At 42.2% G+C, this 17,236-nt stretch overlaps 1 protein-coding gene across 2 annotated transcripts in view; it reads left to right on the top strand.

The window, feature by feature from the left end:
- The first annotated feature begins 1,436 nt into the window (after positions 1-1,436).
- The window catches only part of LOC121531824 (zinc finger protein ZFPM1), a 77,846-nt gene continuing 62,046 nt past the window's right edge, over positions 1,437-17,236 (top strand). For both annotated transcript variants that reach the window (XM_041837309.2, XM_041837308.2), the window contains exon 1: positions 1,437-1,833. In XM_041837309.2, the coding sequence (XP_041693243.1) occupies positions 1,794-1,833 (40 nt within the window). In that variant the 5' untranslated portion in view covers positions 1,437-1,793. The remainder of the gene's footprint in view (positions 1,834-17,236) is intronic.

The raw sequence follows: 17,236 nt of genomic DNA, 5'->3' as shown, positions 1-17,236 counted from the left end.
TTCCATAGAGTGGTCATATTCGTTTGTAGGCTTCACCGTTCGGACGGTACAAATGTTTTCGTGAGAAGACTGATTTTCAGGATGTCTCCTGGTGCAGATGTGGAAGGCCGATGCAGGCGAATGTGGTGGATTGAGACGCAGCCCATGCAAAAAAAAACAGATCTCTAGCTTAAACTGACGGATTCTGATGAGGATGTTTTTATGTTACTTAGATCGACGCATGGGTGCGTCAATAGACTCTTTAAAGTGTTTAATCCTTATAAGTATTAAACGCACACTATCATTAGCAAAGCTTAAGCCACGCCCCCACCTGTGTATTTTTATCACTCACACACACACAATAGTAGTAATGTTATTACACAGTAATTACCATATGATATGACAAGATAATATTGTTTCAATAACAGCATTACTACAGCAACGTAATGTGAAGTGTTACCGACCGGTCTTGCCAGTATCATAAGGAATCAACAGATTCTCATGACTGTCTTAAATCCAAAAGGTAATGTGTGATCTTGTGTGTACTGTATCTGTGATTTAAAAAATATATATCTTTAAAGATTAGCATGATTAATGTGTATCAGAGTATTTGATGTAACACTTGTCTCAATTTCTGTACATCATCAAGACAAACTCATATGTTGATACAACATAATAGCTATTGTGCTGTTAGACACCAGCCCTTTTCTACTTGACAAGATTTTCACATTGTCACTAGATGGCAGTAGTGAATATGGCTTAAACGCTTGTCTTGTGAGCTATTGTCTTGGTTTTGATTTGTACACTCAATTGATGCCTTCTGGAGATCTATTTTGTATTTCCTCTAAGAATTACATGAAAACTACAGCATGCTTGGCACCCACCAGTTACCGAAAGACTAATCAATAAAAGTGTCTTGAATTGCTTAAGTGTGTAGTAAAAATGCAGTGTTGCACATCACCTATGACATTACATTTACATTGCACCAAAGAGGGTCACATAAATACTTTCCTTATGCAAGGTTTCCCATGTCTTCATTTCTCATCCACTTCAATTATATCATAACTGTCTGTCATCTTAAAACGACATTTTCAGGAGTAAAAAAAGTGTAGGCAAATTCCAAGGGATGGACTATTAGGCTTATAGTTTGTACATTATAAAGATAGGCTACATATTTGCCATGAAGCATAGGCTACTATTGCTATATTATGCAATTATAAATGACAGAATATTTCAGTTTTAGATAAACCTTCCAGATAAACCTAGATAAGTTAAGATAAACAGTCGAAATAAACTTCATCAATGGATAAAATCAAAGTTGGTATACAATCAAGGATTTAAAATACGCCCATCATTGAGACGTTATAACTACGTCAGACGCAGGTGGCGTTAGAGAGGCGTGTCAGGTCTGCATATCAGCTGTACTGTTTAGTGTCATGCTCGCGCTCCATTGAAAACTGTCTGCCAGTACTAGAGCGTGGGGCGGACAAGGGAAAACGAAAACAATAAAACGGCAACATTTAATACAATAGGTATAGCGACACACCTGCATGCACTGGCATCCCTTCCGTGACAGTCAAGACATCACAAGAAAGAGGAGGAAGAGCAAGGAGAAAACCGCACATCTGGGAAGACATTTAAAAGTACCTAAAGCAGCTTACTTGGCCACAGGTAGTTATCGCGCGTCAAAGAATATCAAAGTGCAGGTCATGCGGATATCTCCGACTGGAGATCGAGCTGTGTTTCATTGCTAGTCGCGTTCTACTTGGGAAGAAGATCACTTCTTTTCAGCTGAACAAGAACAGGGGAAAGCCATGTCCCGAAGAAAGCAGAGCAAACCCCGGCAGATCAAACGTAAGAACAAATAAGTTCACATTTATCTTTAAAGAAGCAATCAGCTGTTGAAACAATAACAAAGCGAAATCCAGGCTACTGTTTCGCTAAAAAACGGAGGGATGGGGCTGGATAAATGTAACCACTTTCAAAGAACTATGGATGCAAGGAATGATCATCCATGATATCAACATTATAGTTTTAACCATGTTAACAAGTATTTGTTTACAGACATTAGAATAGCCTAAAACAAGCTTATATTTTGGGTTCTGATGGGGTACGGCAGTTGAACTAAGCTCATGAGGCATTTATAAGTTATATTCTTCAAGAATCAATGGGTAAATATTAAGTCAACAAAATGTATGTAGCTACTCCAGATTGCCACTTTAAGTGTCATTGCGCAGTTGTGAGAGTGAAAGATATAATTTCACAAGTGTTGACAGGTTTGTGAAATTCAGCGGTGACCAAAGTCATATTTCTAGCATTTACCTGCAAACCTAATTTAAAAATGTTATTATGTGACAATATATATTTTTTTAATTTCGTGAAAATGTGCATTCGTTTTACATTTTATGTAGGGTAGCCAACAGTTTCAATGATGTTCTAGGCTACTGACTCAAACCACATTTAAAATATAGTCAGCTAGCCTAATATCGAGCACGTAAGCTAGGCTGCTATTATACATTTTCAAATAGGCCCTACTATAGCATATATATTCAAAATGATTTCAAAATAATGTAATGTTTTATTATTTTAATTGTGATGTAAAGCACATCTCACTCAGTGGCAAGCAACATCTGCAGGTGCTCCTACTCAACTCTCCACAGTGAGAGTATGCAATAAATTATTAAACAATGTGAAACATCATAGATTGAAAGCTATTATTCTTTTAGATGTAGGCTAGGCTACAGTTAGAAAAATGGTTTATGCAGTCTATCACAGTAGGTTTAAACATTGGGTCACTTAATTAGTTAGGGCCACTTAGCCTAACTTACAGTCTCTCTTTATTTACTTTATTTACAGTTGCTATAGGCTTAATAAAACGTTTTTTAAAAACGTTTTGTCCATTGGCAACTGAACTGTAAAAGTGGTTTCCTGTTTAATTATGTTGTGGAAACAGTTCTCTGAAAAAGGCGACGTGAACGCAGATATACAGCGATCCGATATCAGCCGAGATAAGGATAAAAATTTGATCTTTTTTATTTGTTTTCTGTATGAGGCTGCACTGACGCTGACGTTGCATTTTCCCCTGCTTTACTGTTCATTTTTCCAGAGATGTGGCATCAGATAGCCGCCTAGCTGATCTCGCCTGCTGATAGTGGGTTACAATAGGATCTTTTTAATCTATCCTTTTAACTCCATAATGCATAGGCTTCCATTTAAAATGTTTTTATTTTGGTCTGGTGCTTGGTCTCCTTGCTTGACAAGTTCTTCCTGTTTACAAAATGTGTGAAGGTTTGCATGATTATGCAGTTAATGAAAATATTAATAATATTTACTCTCTCTCTCACTCACACTCACACTCACACACCCTCACTCACTGACTACTGCTGAGAAGTTGTTTTGCTCTGGTGCTAGGCTCTGTTTCAGTTCTTCATCCAGAAGAGATGCCTTGGTCTGATAAACGCAGTAGCAATATCTTGGAGGTTGAGTTTGAAAGGGCTTCTCAAAAATAAAGCAGAAAGCGACTATTGAAAAGGAAAGAGAAATCACATAAGGTAACATTAGTATACATTAAGCACTTTGTGTAAAAGTAAAAGGCACACCATTGGTTGGTCATGCCAATGGCCCAAATGGACTCTCCAAATATGATCTGCAACATGCCATCATCAAAGCAGCCACTGGGAAAGGCTACATGAGAGTGAGAGGTTTTAAAGTCTTTGACTATAAGTCAAATCATCTTCACTTTATGTTGTTAATGAAGAGGTTGATGTTCTGTAGGCTAGCTGGTTGTAATTTAAATAATAAATTATATTTGTTATTTCCTTTTCATAGTGGTCTATCAATAGTGGTCTATCAATTGATCACACATCAGTCTCGCGTGGAATGTGGATATAGTCCAGACCCTGGAAAGGATGTATGCGTCTCAGGGTTGTCATAGCCTTAGTCTTTATCAGTTCTTACACCAGCATGCTTCCCCGGCCTCTTGACATTGCACAGAGAAACATTGAAGTCCCATGATTCTCTTGTGCCTTGGCAGACATTTTAATGGAGGAGGAGTGGTGATAATGACTTGGGGTTGGATTACGTCCACAATATTGTTCCATAAGCATCACAAGCTTGCTTCTTTGTACCAGCCTGTATTTTATGTTATGGTTATAGCACACTTGCTGGGTGATGGTCGTAGCATTTGGAATGCTGGTCCAACAACAAATGTTGCGTCCAGCATTATGGAAGCTGAAAGGCTAAATTCAGGGTAGATATGTCTGCTTCTTTTGTGCGTCATTTTCCCAACGGTGAAGATCTCTCAAACTGATTATCTATCCCTCCTTGATAGAAAGATATGCATGCAGCCCACTGGGTCCGGATCCCAGGGCTTATATTTTGGCGGTTGAGATGGGAGACAGGATAAGCAGGGCGGCGATCGCTCCCCCGATAGTATGAGCGTGAGACAGATAGAGGCGATTGGGATGGAGATTGCATTATAATTACATTTGGCTGCAGCATTCTCATCTTTGTTGTGTTTGTGTTGTTGTTTGGGACTAGCTGGGTGTATCTCTTGATAATTTAAAAAGTGGAAGAAGCGGATAAGACCAAAAACAGGGATGGAAGGTCTGATAAGGTGTAGTGGAAAAAAGCCAGGAGTACAGAAATGGTAGATGGATGTATTGTAGGTTTAAAAGCAGGCAGCTTCCCCTCTCTGAGATGTGCAGTGCTGATAAGGCCGCCTGCTGATCACTGATAGATAAGAACAGGCAGATCCACAGATACAGCTGCAGCTCGCTCTGCCCTCATGACATCACGGATAAAGCTCAGAGGTCACCGTGAATAATGCATGGCCTCCTATAGAAACCATGATGTCATGTCTGTAGGTTGAGACACCTCTGAATTACCCATTGACCTCATCTTCAAACCATGGAAGTTTATTTGTGCATCAACTTTTTAATTTAGATGTTATATTTGTACAATTTGTATGGATGATTGTAACCCTGCTCTATATTATCTGACATATACTTTAAACTTTCTGGGTTACATGACAGTTTCATAGTTATACAATTGAAACATTGATCCAATCTTCCCAAGCCAGTACAAAAAAAATATTATAATACATTGCTCACGTACACTGTCTCAGACAGACACACACACACTCATAAACCCATATGCCCATATAAACACACACAGCGCCTTGGTGGCTTTCTCTTGTGTGTTTTTCCTTCTTTGTTCTGCTTTTAGCTCGATGTGAACTTTTGATAAGCCCTGGGGGCCGATCTCCGGTGCAGATAGAGATTGCCAAGTATGATTAGAGTTGTTATCAGCACAGAGCAGGCAGGAGCTAAGACTCCACTGCAATAGCAAAGCGACACGTAGGAGCAGCAAGGCCTGGACCCTGGCAATCAGTTCCACCGTTAATGTGATTAATGTTGTTGTATAATTAGATGATAGGTGTGAATGCATTTCTCTCCCACCCTCTCTTTTTCAACCTCGTCTTTTTCCACACCCCCGTTTTTTTCCCTAACAAGCATTGTAGTTGATTAATTTAATTAAAACTAATACCACATATTACTCAGTGTAGATTCCATGTAAGATACCAATGAGATGCAGGGGAATTTGTGTTCATTGATGATTATCTTGAAAGTGTTTTTTTGGCGAAAAATGAAGAGCATAACTTGATGCTGCTAAAAGAGAGAAAAGTACAGCATCAGCATAATGCTAAAAGTGGTTGATTTTTCTACCTATTAGATGATGACAGATTACATTGGAATTGAGATGGTTTTAAATAGTCTGTTCAGTTTGAGAACATTTAATGACTGGCTAATATTTTAGGGGATTTGCTCATTTTATTTTGGTGGAGTGTTGTGTGTGTGTGTGTGTGTATCAGTTTATTTTGCCGTTAGGTTATGGTCTATAGAGCTGATGACTGTGAACAGTGTTAATGGGATCGGTGAGTGGCCTGTCTGTGGAGGGAAGTTGGCAGGGTTGCAGAGGAAATGCTGCCTGTTTGGTGTGTGGATGAGTTATTACACCTTCCTGCTATTTACTCGGAGCGTGAATTATGATGCTCTGCTCCTTGGCCCCCCTGGAGCCGTTGTAAACGGTTTCACCTTTGACCTCTGAGGCAAGAACCTCTATAAAGAGAGAATACTTAAAGACCCAGTGCAGTCAAAAAATGTGATTTTCCTGTGTTTAAAAAATATATATTACCACCAGTGGATGCTCCTCAGAGGAGGAAGGGAGGACCATCCTACTCAGTAATTTATTTTTATTTTTTAAAGTGAAACATTAGTTATTCTTTTTAGAAAAACTATACTAAATATATTCACGTCACCAAATTACTGATTTTAAAACACTTTTGCAATTCAGGTCTACAGTAGCCTCAACGGCACCGTTTAGGGTAGCACCATATTGTAGCCGGAGGACAACAATTTTCCGTCCTCCTCTGGGTACATTGACTTCAATATAAAACCTGGGAGGCTCATGGTTCTCACACCCTTTCATAGACTTGCACAGTAATTATGATGACTTCCGGCATGTTGTCCGTCCAATCAAAGGATCAGAGAATGAATCTAGTACCGAAAGCATAAGCTACAGCTAGCTAGCACTGCATTGCATAAAGTGTGGTGAGTAGTTGACTCAAAGAGAGAGAAAGACAATAGTCGAACATTTTAGAAAAAAATATTTTTGCAAACAATTAAGGAGAGAGACAGTAGTTGAACAGTTTTGAAGAAATTAATTTTAAAAAAAATTGAGGGAGACAACCTTACTCAAACAGAGAGGAATGCTATTAATGTTACACTGCATCTCTTCCAAGTCAAGGTAAGCTTTCGGTTTTATTAAATTATTGCCACCGGTGCCCGCAGGTGTAACTGCTAAACTGCTTGCTGTACACTGTACTGCGTGATTGTACACATGGATTGTCGGTTTACTAACGCCCTTTAGTTCTAGTAGCTATGTTGACTATGACATTGGCTAATATGGTGACAACGATGTAGGCTGTGTAGCGGTTAATGTTAGCGGTTATGGTATGAAGGTTTGGCTTTGAGAGGTTTTCACCTGGTCACAGACAGCTGTTGTGCACTGAAGTCCACAAGTGAAGGGAAAAGGTGAAAGGAGGGGAGCGCGTAGATGTGAGAAGGAATTATACAACGAGCAAAGTGATGATGCTGTATGTTGTGGCTGCTATGAAAGTGAACTGTGTGTGTGTGGGTTATCAGGGGTGTATTCATTCCGCCGATTCTGTTCATTTCTTAAACGGAATGAAACGGGGATGGACCTACCTGAATTTGTCCAATAGTTTTAGTTCAGTTTTGCAACTATTTGGATCAATAATTACACCCGAGATCAGCAGATGCAGCAGAGTGTGCAAGGCATTATTGAATGCGTCACTATCCACGTTTCCATCCAACCATTTCATGTTACTTCATGCATGAAAAAAGTCACGACCGGGCTGAAACATGAAATGCTAGTACAATTTTATAAATGCCAGCAGACAATTTGTTTGTTCGACGTGGTGGGATCTTTTTATGTAGGTAAAATTAATTATGCGAGAAATGGTTAGGTGATCGATTGAAGTACTATGTACATATAGGTAGGGGGTGAAAAGCAGAAAGTCTGTGTAGCTGTTTAATTACCTGTTCAGAGGTCTTATGGCTTTGGGGTAGAAGCTGTTCAGGAGACTTTTGGTCTCAGACTTGGCGGTCCGATACCGCTTACCGTGCGGTAGCGGAGTACTTCCCCTGACACCGCCTGGTATAGAGGTCCTGGATGGCAGGGAGCTCGGCCCCAGTGATGTACTGGGCCATACGCACTACCCTCTGTAGCGCCTTGCTGTCGAATGCTGAGCAGTTGCTATACCAATCAGTGATGCAGCCAGTCAAGATGTTCTCAATGGTGCAACTGTAAAACCTTTTGAGGATCTGAGGGCCCATGCCAAATCTTTTCAGCCTTCTAGGGGGGAAGAGGCATTGTTGAGCCCTCTCCACGACTGTGTTGGTGTGTTTGGACCATGATAGGTCCTTAGTGATGTGGACACTGAGGAACTTGAACCTCTCGACCGTCTCCACTAAAGCCCCATTGATGTGAATGGGGGCATGCTCCACGATCAGCTCCTTTGTCTTGCCTATGTTGAGGGAGAGGTTGTTGTCCTGGCACCACACTGCCAGGTCTCTGACCTCCTCGCTGTAGGCTGTCTCATCGTCAGCAAACGTACTTATGGTGTTGGAGACGTGTGCAGCCACGCAGTCGTGGAGGAACAGGGACCTCTATACCAGGCGGTGTCAGAGGAAGGCCCAAAAATTATCAAAGTCTCCAGCCACCCTAGTCATAGACTGTTCTCTCTGCTACCGCACGGCAAGCGGTACCGGAGCGCCAAGTCTAGGTCCAAAAGGCTTCTTAACAGCTTCTACCCCCAAGCCATAAGACTCCTGAACCGCTAATCATGGCTACCCAGACTATTTGCATTGCCCCCCTACCCCACCCCACCCCAATCCCCTATTTTACGCTGCTGCTACTCTGTTTATTATTTATGCATAGTCACTTTAACTCTACCCACATGTACATATTACCTCAATTACCTCGACTAACCGGTACATTGACTCTGTACTGACTAACCGGTACATTGACTCTCTACTGGTACCCCCCGTATATAACCTCCCTACTGTTATTTTATTTGACTGCTGCTCTTTAATTATTTGCAATTTTTTTCTTAAACTGCATTTTTGGTTATGGGCTTGTAAGTAAGCATTTCACTGTAATGTCTACACCTGTTGTATTCGGCGCCCTGAGGGGCCACCGTGTTGAGGATCAGCGTGGCGGATGTGTTGTTGCCTACCCTCACCACCTGGGGGCGGCCCGTCAGGAAGTCCAGTATCCAATTGCAGAGGGAGGTGTTTAATCCCAGGGTCCTTAGTTTAGTGATGAGCTTGGAGGGCACTATGGTGTTGAACGCTGAGCTGTAGTCAACAGCATTCTCATGTAGGTGTACCTCTTGTCCAGGTGGGAAAGGACAGTGTGGAGTGCAATAGAGATTGTGTGATCTGTGGATCTGTTGGGGCGAATTGGAGTTGGTCCAGGGTGTCGGGATGTTGGTGTTGATGTGAGCCATGATCAGCCTTTTAAAGCATTTCATGGCTACAGATGTGAGGGATAAAATAGTAATTTAGACAGGTTACCTTGGCGTTCTTGGGCACAGGGTGGTCTGCTTGAAACGTGGGTATTACAGGCTGGGTCAGGGAGAGGTTGAAAATGTCAGTGAAGACACTTGCTAGCTGGTAAGCGCATGCTCTGTGTATGCGTCCTGGTAATCCGTCTGGCCTTGCGGCCTTGTGAATGTTAACCTGTTTAAAGTTCTTACTCACATTAGCTACGGAGAGCGTGATCACACAGTCGTCCGGTACAGCTGGTGCTCTCATGCATAGTTCGGTGTTGCTAGCCTCGAAGCGCACATATAAGGTATTTAGCTTGTCTGGTAGGCTCGCGTCACTGGACAGCTCGGCTGGGTTTTCCTTTGTAATCCGTGATAGTTTGCAGGTTCTGCCACATTTGACGAGCTGCAATTCGATTAGATTTATGTGCGTACGGTCACTGGGGACTACGTTGTCGATGCACTTATTAATGAAGCCGGTGACTGAAGTGGTAAACTCCTCAATGCCATCGGCTGAATCCCGGAACATACAGTGCCTTTGGAAAGTATTCAGACCCCTTGACTTTTTTCACATTTTGTTAGGTTACAGCCTTATTCTAAAATTGATTAAATTGTTTTCTTCTTCACCCCTCATCAATCTACACATAATACCCCATAATGACAAAGCAAAAACAGGTTTTTAGAAATGTTTGCGGAAATATCACATTTACATAAGTATTCAGACCCTTTACTCAGTACTTTGTTGAAGCACCTTTGGCAGCGATTACAGACAAGCTTGGCACAACTGTATTTGCGGAGTTTCTCCCATTCTTCTCTGCAGATCCTCTCAAGCTCTGTCAGGTTGGATGGGGAGCGTCGCTGCGCAGCTATTTTCAGGTCTCTCCAGAGATGTTCAAGTCCGGGCTCTGGCTGGGCCACTCAAGGACATTCAGAGACTTGTCCCGAAGCTTAGGGTCATTGTCCTGTTGGAAGGTGAACCTTCGCCCCAGTCTGAGATCCGCTTAGCGTCTGCTTCATCACACCACATCCGTATTGATTGCATCACCGGTACTTCCTGTTTGAATTTTTGCTTGTAAGCAGGAATTAAGAGGATGGAGTTATGGTCAGATGTGCCAAATGGAGGGCGAGGGAGAGCTTTGTTATGCGTCTCTGTGTGTAGAGTAGAGGTGATCTAGAGTTTTTTTTTTTTTTTTGCCTCTAGTTGCACAGGAGACATGCTGGTAGAAATTAGGTAACATTTCAGGTTCCCTGCATTAAAATCCCCAGCCATTAGGAGCGCTGCATCTGGGTGAGCATTTTCTTGTTTGCTTATGACTTTTTACAGCTCGTTGAGTGCGATCTTAGTGCTAGCATCGGTTTGTGGTGGTAAATAGACAGCTACAAAAAATCTAGATGAAAACTCTCTTGGTAAATAGTGTGGTGTGCAGTTTATCATGGGGTATTCTAACTCCGGTGAGCAGAACCTCGAGGCTTCTTTAATATTAGAGATCGTGCACAAACTGATGTTGACAAAGAGACACCCCCCCTCTTCTCAGCTTACCGGACGCAGCTGTTCTGTCCTGCCGATTTAATAGAAAAAACAGCTAGATTTATATTGTATTTTCCATGTCCTTGTTCAGCCACAACTCAGTGAAACATAGTATATTACAGTTCTTCAGATCACGTTGATAGGATAGTCAAGAAACGAAGCTCATCCAGTTTATTTTCCAGTGATTGCACGTTCGTCAATAGAACGGAGGGTAATGGCAACTTATCCACTCGCCGTCGCAGTCTCGTTACATATCGCGCACGCCAACCCCTATAGTGCCACCTCCTCCGAGTGACGGGGATTTGGGCCTGGTCTGGAATGAGCATTATGTCCTTCGCCTCCAATTCGTTGAAGTAGAAGTCCTCATCCAAATCGAGGTTAGTAATCGCTGTTTTGATGTCCAGAAGCTCTTTTCAGTCATATGAAACGATGGCCAAAATATTATGTACAGCATTGGTTTTGGATCAGCGCAAAAAAACACACAATATAGCACAATTGGTCAGCAGCCTGTAAAACGGCAGCCATCCCCTCCGGCGCCACTATTTCCAATTATATCCACATTTGCTATATAACGCAACAGTTTTTGTGACAAAACCATCAGTATGGTTGAAAATGCGATGGAAACCCATTTAACTTGTATTTTTCATTCGGTACATGGGAATTTTAAAGGCAAAAGTTATTTTTATGTGCACTACATCATCACGCACATCCTTTTATCTGCAAAAAGTCTGTTTGATGCAGTTTTTAGAATATTCACATTGAAAATCTGTCGCAAATTGGATGGAAACCTAGCAACTGTCTGTCACCTTGTTTACACCAATTTGTCTCTCGACCTGTGCACCTACGTTATAAACTTTCATTTGTAGGCTAGGTTGTAGCAACCTCATGATGGGTATAGGGCAAATATGTGTATCATGTAGTAGCCTAAACCTATTGATGTTACATTGAGCTGGGTGAATGAAATATGAATGACAGTCATCCAATATGCTGTAATATAAATAAATCCATGCTCATAAACAAATAGTCCTCCCTAATCCGAAACGGCACCGACCGCCACTGATTACCACACTATGAGGTTGGAATAATACTGTGAAACTGTGAAAATTATGATAATGCCCTTTTAATGTAAGAGCGGTTTGAAAATACCGTCTGGAATGTCATCCTTTTTCGTTGGGATGGAGTTTCGGCCTGCCTGGTGACATCACCAGGCGGTAAATTAGTTAATAGACCAATAAGAAAGAGTTCCAAACCTCTCTGCTAATAACAGCTAGTTTTCTGTTTCCCCCTGAAACACCGACATAGTGTCTTAAAAGGGTGTGGGAAACACCACGAGCCAGAACAGCTTCAATGCGTCTTGACATAGATTCTACAAGTGTCTGGAACTCTATTGGAGGGATGCAACACCATTATTTCACAATCAATTCCATAATTTGGTGTTTTGTTGAAAGTGGTGGAAAATGCTTTCTCAGGCGCCGCTCCCATAAGTGTTCAATTGGGTTGAGATCTGGTGACTGAGACGGCTGAGATGGCATATGGTTTACATCGTTTTCATGCTCATCAAAGCATTCAGTAACCACTCGTGCCTGTGGATGGGGTTATTGCCATCCTAAGGAGGCATAGCCAAGGTAGCCAAAATAATGGCTTGTGCAGCATTTTTAGACATTACCCAAATCATGATGTAATGTTAATTGCTTAGTTAACTCAGGAACCACACCTGTGTGGAAGCACCTGCTTTCAATATACTTTGTATCCCTCGTTTACTCAAGTGTTTCCATTATTTTGGCTGTTACCTGTACTTACAGTAGCCTAATCTTTGTCAAACTATTTACTTTTGCAGTAACTGTTGCTGTGTTTTGTCTTCGGTGTGGTCATATGCTGTCCTGTAGTACAGGTGGACTTTTACCTCCAACGTTAAAGGAAAGAGCCCTTTCCTCAAGTACATAACAGCTGTGTCCCACCTTTCATTCTAAACACTGCTGGTCTTGCTGTGTGTTGTAAGGACTTTTTAACAATGTGTACCTACACTGTAATTACACTGTACCTGCCTATGTAACAACCAAATGAATACATAGGCATTACATAGGCACAATTCTTTAGTTTTGTGTCCATTTTCCAGTTGAGTGATATTTATGCAGGGTATGGTTTGATGCGATGACACTTTTTATTCAGGATATGATTGATGGAGTAAGGTTGTGTGGTTGTTGTATGTTTGATCTTTATATTAGTATATTGTCTTGATAAAGAGGTCTGGATAGAGATGGTGTTTCTATGTGTGTCCTGGGTAGCCATGGGCCACATGGCCATGCTCAGGCTAAGTCGGCAGGCAGGCAGGCCGCTGGCCAGGGGACAGTGTGTGACGCTATTATGACAAGGCCACCCTAGCGCAGACGATAAGAGAGACCATTTACTCCTACTGTGTTCAGCGCTCTGTTTGGTTCTGTGGTATAAAAATCCCTGGGCAAACAATCCAGCCTGACCTGCTTTTACAGCTGGCAGGCAGGTGGAGGGAGCGGAGTACAACGGGTACACTGCGGCTCTGCCCCCAACTGTTACTGTGATACGGGATGTACACAGAAGTGTCTTCTTGACCTGTAGAATATGATATATGTACAGTATGTCGCATGGACATATGACCCTGCACCCCCACTCCGTCAGATCACCCATAACGATCTATATTACACACACACACACACACACAGTGTGTATGAGGAGGAAAATAGATGATAAGAACTGCAGGGCGTCAGGGACAAAGGCCCAGAAAGAGGAGATGCTAGACTGCCCCCAGGGACCTACCTTAACAGAGGTAGTCTAGACCAGCAGCTCCTCTCACTGTCTGCTCTCATACACTACACTCTGGCCAGTTAGGATGTGTCCAAAATGGCACCCTTTCCCTGTATAGTGCACTAGCGGTCAAAAGTAGTACATTATGAAGGGAAATGGATGCCGTTTGGGACGTTGAGATACACTACACTCCCTGGCCAGTAACTCTCCCTGTCCAGTTGTACTGAGGCAGGAACCAGGGATCAGTAACCCCTCGCTCTCTCTCGTGTACAGTATGACTCATTCAGGCCAACCCTGTTATTTGTGAGTGGTCTTAGTCTTAGTCTGGTTTGCTTTGCGCTTGTGTAAACCATGTGTGTTCTTGCTCTGTGGCTGATCAGTAACTTGTCAGTCAAAGACAGTTCTGTAGGCGGAGGGGAGGGAGATAGATAGTTGCGGGGCGGGGCCACAGGTAGTATATCACACGTCATGAATGTGTACTTTTCGGTGTACAGTATGAGATCGGGATGGTTAAGTGAGGAAAGAAATGCTCTGGAGTACTCAGTAAAAACATAGGGAAATAAGGATCCAATCAGACCCATATATGGGTTAGGTGGTGTCTTTGTCCACCCCACTTACTACTAGCCCTCTCGAAGTCCAGTGTCTCATCACTTCTCGTCACACCTTCACGTTTAGAAATCTGTCTGTTGTGAGGAGAGAGATGATGTAGTCCAGACATCATGTTACACACCACTCCCTTTGTTTTCTACGAATACACAGCCATGCCAAACTATATCTTATATTTTCCCTTTCTTAGTATCTTATTGATACGTGCACCTAACGAAATACCTTATTGTGCTCAGACGAGATGACGGAATAACATGGTAGATTGAGTCAGACAGTATGACCACAGTTGAAACTCATTTCCTTTATATAGTGTGTAAATGAATAAGTTGCCTTCTTGACAATCAATGAACAACAAGAGAGTAAAAATGGGGAAGAGGAAGAGCATTCGGGTGGTTTAACGACTTCTGTTGGCAATCAGATGTCTAACATAATTTTCGTCCTTTTAGTACGTGGACCCACCTACAGTGTATCTTCGTAGCCAGTGCAACCTGTGTAGACTATATTGATAAGCTAGGAGATTAGGAATGTGCACTTTATCTCATGGTTCTGTTTCTACTTGTTTATCCTGGTATTTACAAGGACATTTTGATGTCAATGGGTACTTTCTAAAATAATTTAAAACAATTGGAAAAGGTGCCTAGTGGTTCTTTTATTGAAACCCAAATAAACAAACGTAATTCATTATTAATAGGTTATTTTTGTGGAATGACCATGTAAAATACTAAGTAAATACATGGTTGCTACTGTAAATTGATGATAATTAATATAATTCCTGTAGTTAGTGTGACCTTTTCCAAAATGTCCCTACCCTTTATTCTCCTGCTCTCTTTTTCTTCTCTATCTACCAGTCCTTCTTTTTTATTCACTCTATCTTTATCCCTCATTCTCTTGCAGCAGCCCCTCTCTCTGTCTCTAGTCAGACCTCTAGCCTCACTGAACCAGGTCTTGGCGGTATGATAATGTGGAAAGTTGAACTGGCCCCATTACAGCTTGGCTGATGGCAGTGCCGATAAGGCTGTTGATAATGGGTGCAGATAGTGCTGACACAGCGGTCCAATAGCCAGCCCTCTCTCCCCCATTATCATTCCTGCCCACCGATGGGCTCCAAGAGCGCTATCTGCTCTCCATTTCCACTCCTGTGACAGATAAGAATGGAAATACTGACTTCATAGCTGACTGATTAAAGTGTCTGCCTTTCTTGATAATACACAGATAAATTATGATTTTTTTCTCTCTTTCTCTTCTTCCCTATCTCTCTCTCTCTCTCCCCCTCTCTCTTTCTCCCTCTATCTAGAAAGGATGGGGTGCGTCAGGGTGAAAAACCTCTCCTCTTTTTAATTTCTCTTTCTTTGTAGGCCTTTTTGAGAGGGAGAGAGGAGGAACAGGGAGGATAGGGATAGAGTGTATGATGGTAGTATAATTGGGAAAGTTTGAGGGTAGTGTAGTGTGGAGGTCCATTATACATCTAGGTTGCTTTTGACACATAAAAGGGTTGTGCTGTTTTGATTGTCCAAAACAGCTATTAGCAGCGAGGCCAGAGGAAACAGTACAGAGCGTGGGCAGCAGCCCTATCTACGGCCCAATGAACTCCCATCGGAGTTACAGGCTTTTCCAGGTTGAGAGTTTATCACAGATTGCGCCAGCGAGATACCAGGATGATCAGTGATGGATAGACTCCAGCATCCAAATCCTGTAACTCATTTGCTTTTTATCCGCATTCCCTATCTCTCCTCTTATTTTTCTCTCTCCCCTTACTCTGTCCATCGTTACTCCTGTCGTCTCTCCTCCACTCACCCCTCTCTCCTCTGCTCTGCTCTCCTTCCCTCTCATTAATAGTGTTCCATTAGGAGTGAAATTCCCCCATGCGTCCTCTTCCTGTATTGTAATATGATGATGTCACTCCTCCTGTCTACTGTCTCGCTGTTGTATGTGTCATAGATTTGAGTCAGACAACCTGTTCACGTAGCCTGTAGCACACATAGACAAGAGCTAGACAAGAGTTGATTGCACATGGCAACAACTCACTGGCCTATCCCAGTAATAAAAGTCCCACCCCTCTCTCTGTCACAGTGGAATCTGTCCCCACAAGCTTGGGCCCTGTTAGAGCCTCGGAACACCTCCCCAAACGGCCCCCTCCTGACAGAGAGACAGACCTGTAGCCATTGGGAGAACAGCGGCCTGTAACAACGTACTGTTTGTTCAGGGCACACTAACTGACCTTGATAGATTACAGATGGTTTTTTTCTGTGAGTGAGAGAAATGATAAGTCTGTGTGAAATATTTTTTTTCCTCTTCTTTGAAACATTACTTTAGTATAGGATAGGGTGAGTCTGTGTCTGCTTCCAAGTGTGCTACTCTCCCACTGGTTCAAATAAACTGTCTTTGCCTTTTTCCATACTCCCCTGTGACCATTTCACCATAGCTAACCCTGCTGCTAAATTATTCACATTAACAGGCCTGTAAAAATGTGTACATAAGGTTAATTTGATACCAAAACCTGACTTCATTTTTAAGGGTAGTAGTCCTTTTTTTAGGCTGCAAAGAATGGGGAGTGGAAGCAGGGAAAAAAATAAACTGGGATAAAAAGCCTAGATAAGGGAATGACGGTGTTGTGTAGGAGTTGATATCAATGTTATCTATCTCTCTTTTTCACTCTCCTAGCCCTTCTGTTGTTTTTCACCCCTTATCTCGCTCCACCAAAATGCCAGGAACAAAAAGGGAGAAAGAAAGAAATTACCGCATGGATTATTCATGGGGAGGCTGATAATGTTGACGCAAAAATTAAGAAGAATATGTTTTTCTTCCTCTCAGTGATTTTGTTTTTAAATGTTTTAAAATAAAGTGTTAGCATTGTGTGATAGCTTAGTTGGTGCGGTCGTTTTTGTCATAGTAGATTGGACCTTGTTTAACCCTTTTCCCCCGCTATGTCTTTCTGCTCAGACCAAAGCCCCTCCTCCTTATGATCCACACAGACATATAGAGAGCTGCTGGGCTTAGATAAGGCAGACCTCAATCTGACACTAATAGAGAGGCAGTGGACAGGCCTGTGTTGCCGTAGATGACAGCAGGTCTGGTTATTGTTAGATTTCTGCTGAGGAGCCCTCCTCCTCTCTCCTCACAACAAAGAGGGGCAGGCCGTCCCCCTGACCCTGCTTTACATCGTAATCACTAATTGCACCTGTTCTAATACAATAGCTCTAATTCTCTGT

The sequence above is a fragment of the Coregonus clupeaformis genome, chromosome 19 (assembly GCF_020615455.1).
Source record: "Coregonus clupeaformis isolate EN_2021a chromosome 19, ASM2061545v1, whole genome shotgun sequence".
Taxonomy (NCBI): Eukaryota; Metazoa; Chordata; class Actinopteri; order Salmoniformes; family Salmonidae; genus Coregonus; species Coregonus clupeaformis.
This window is presented reverse-complemented; position numbering and strand designations above follow the sequence as displayed.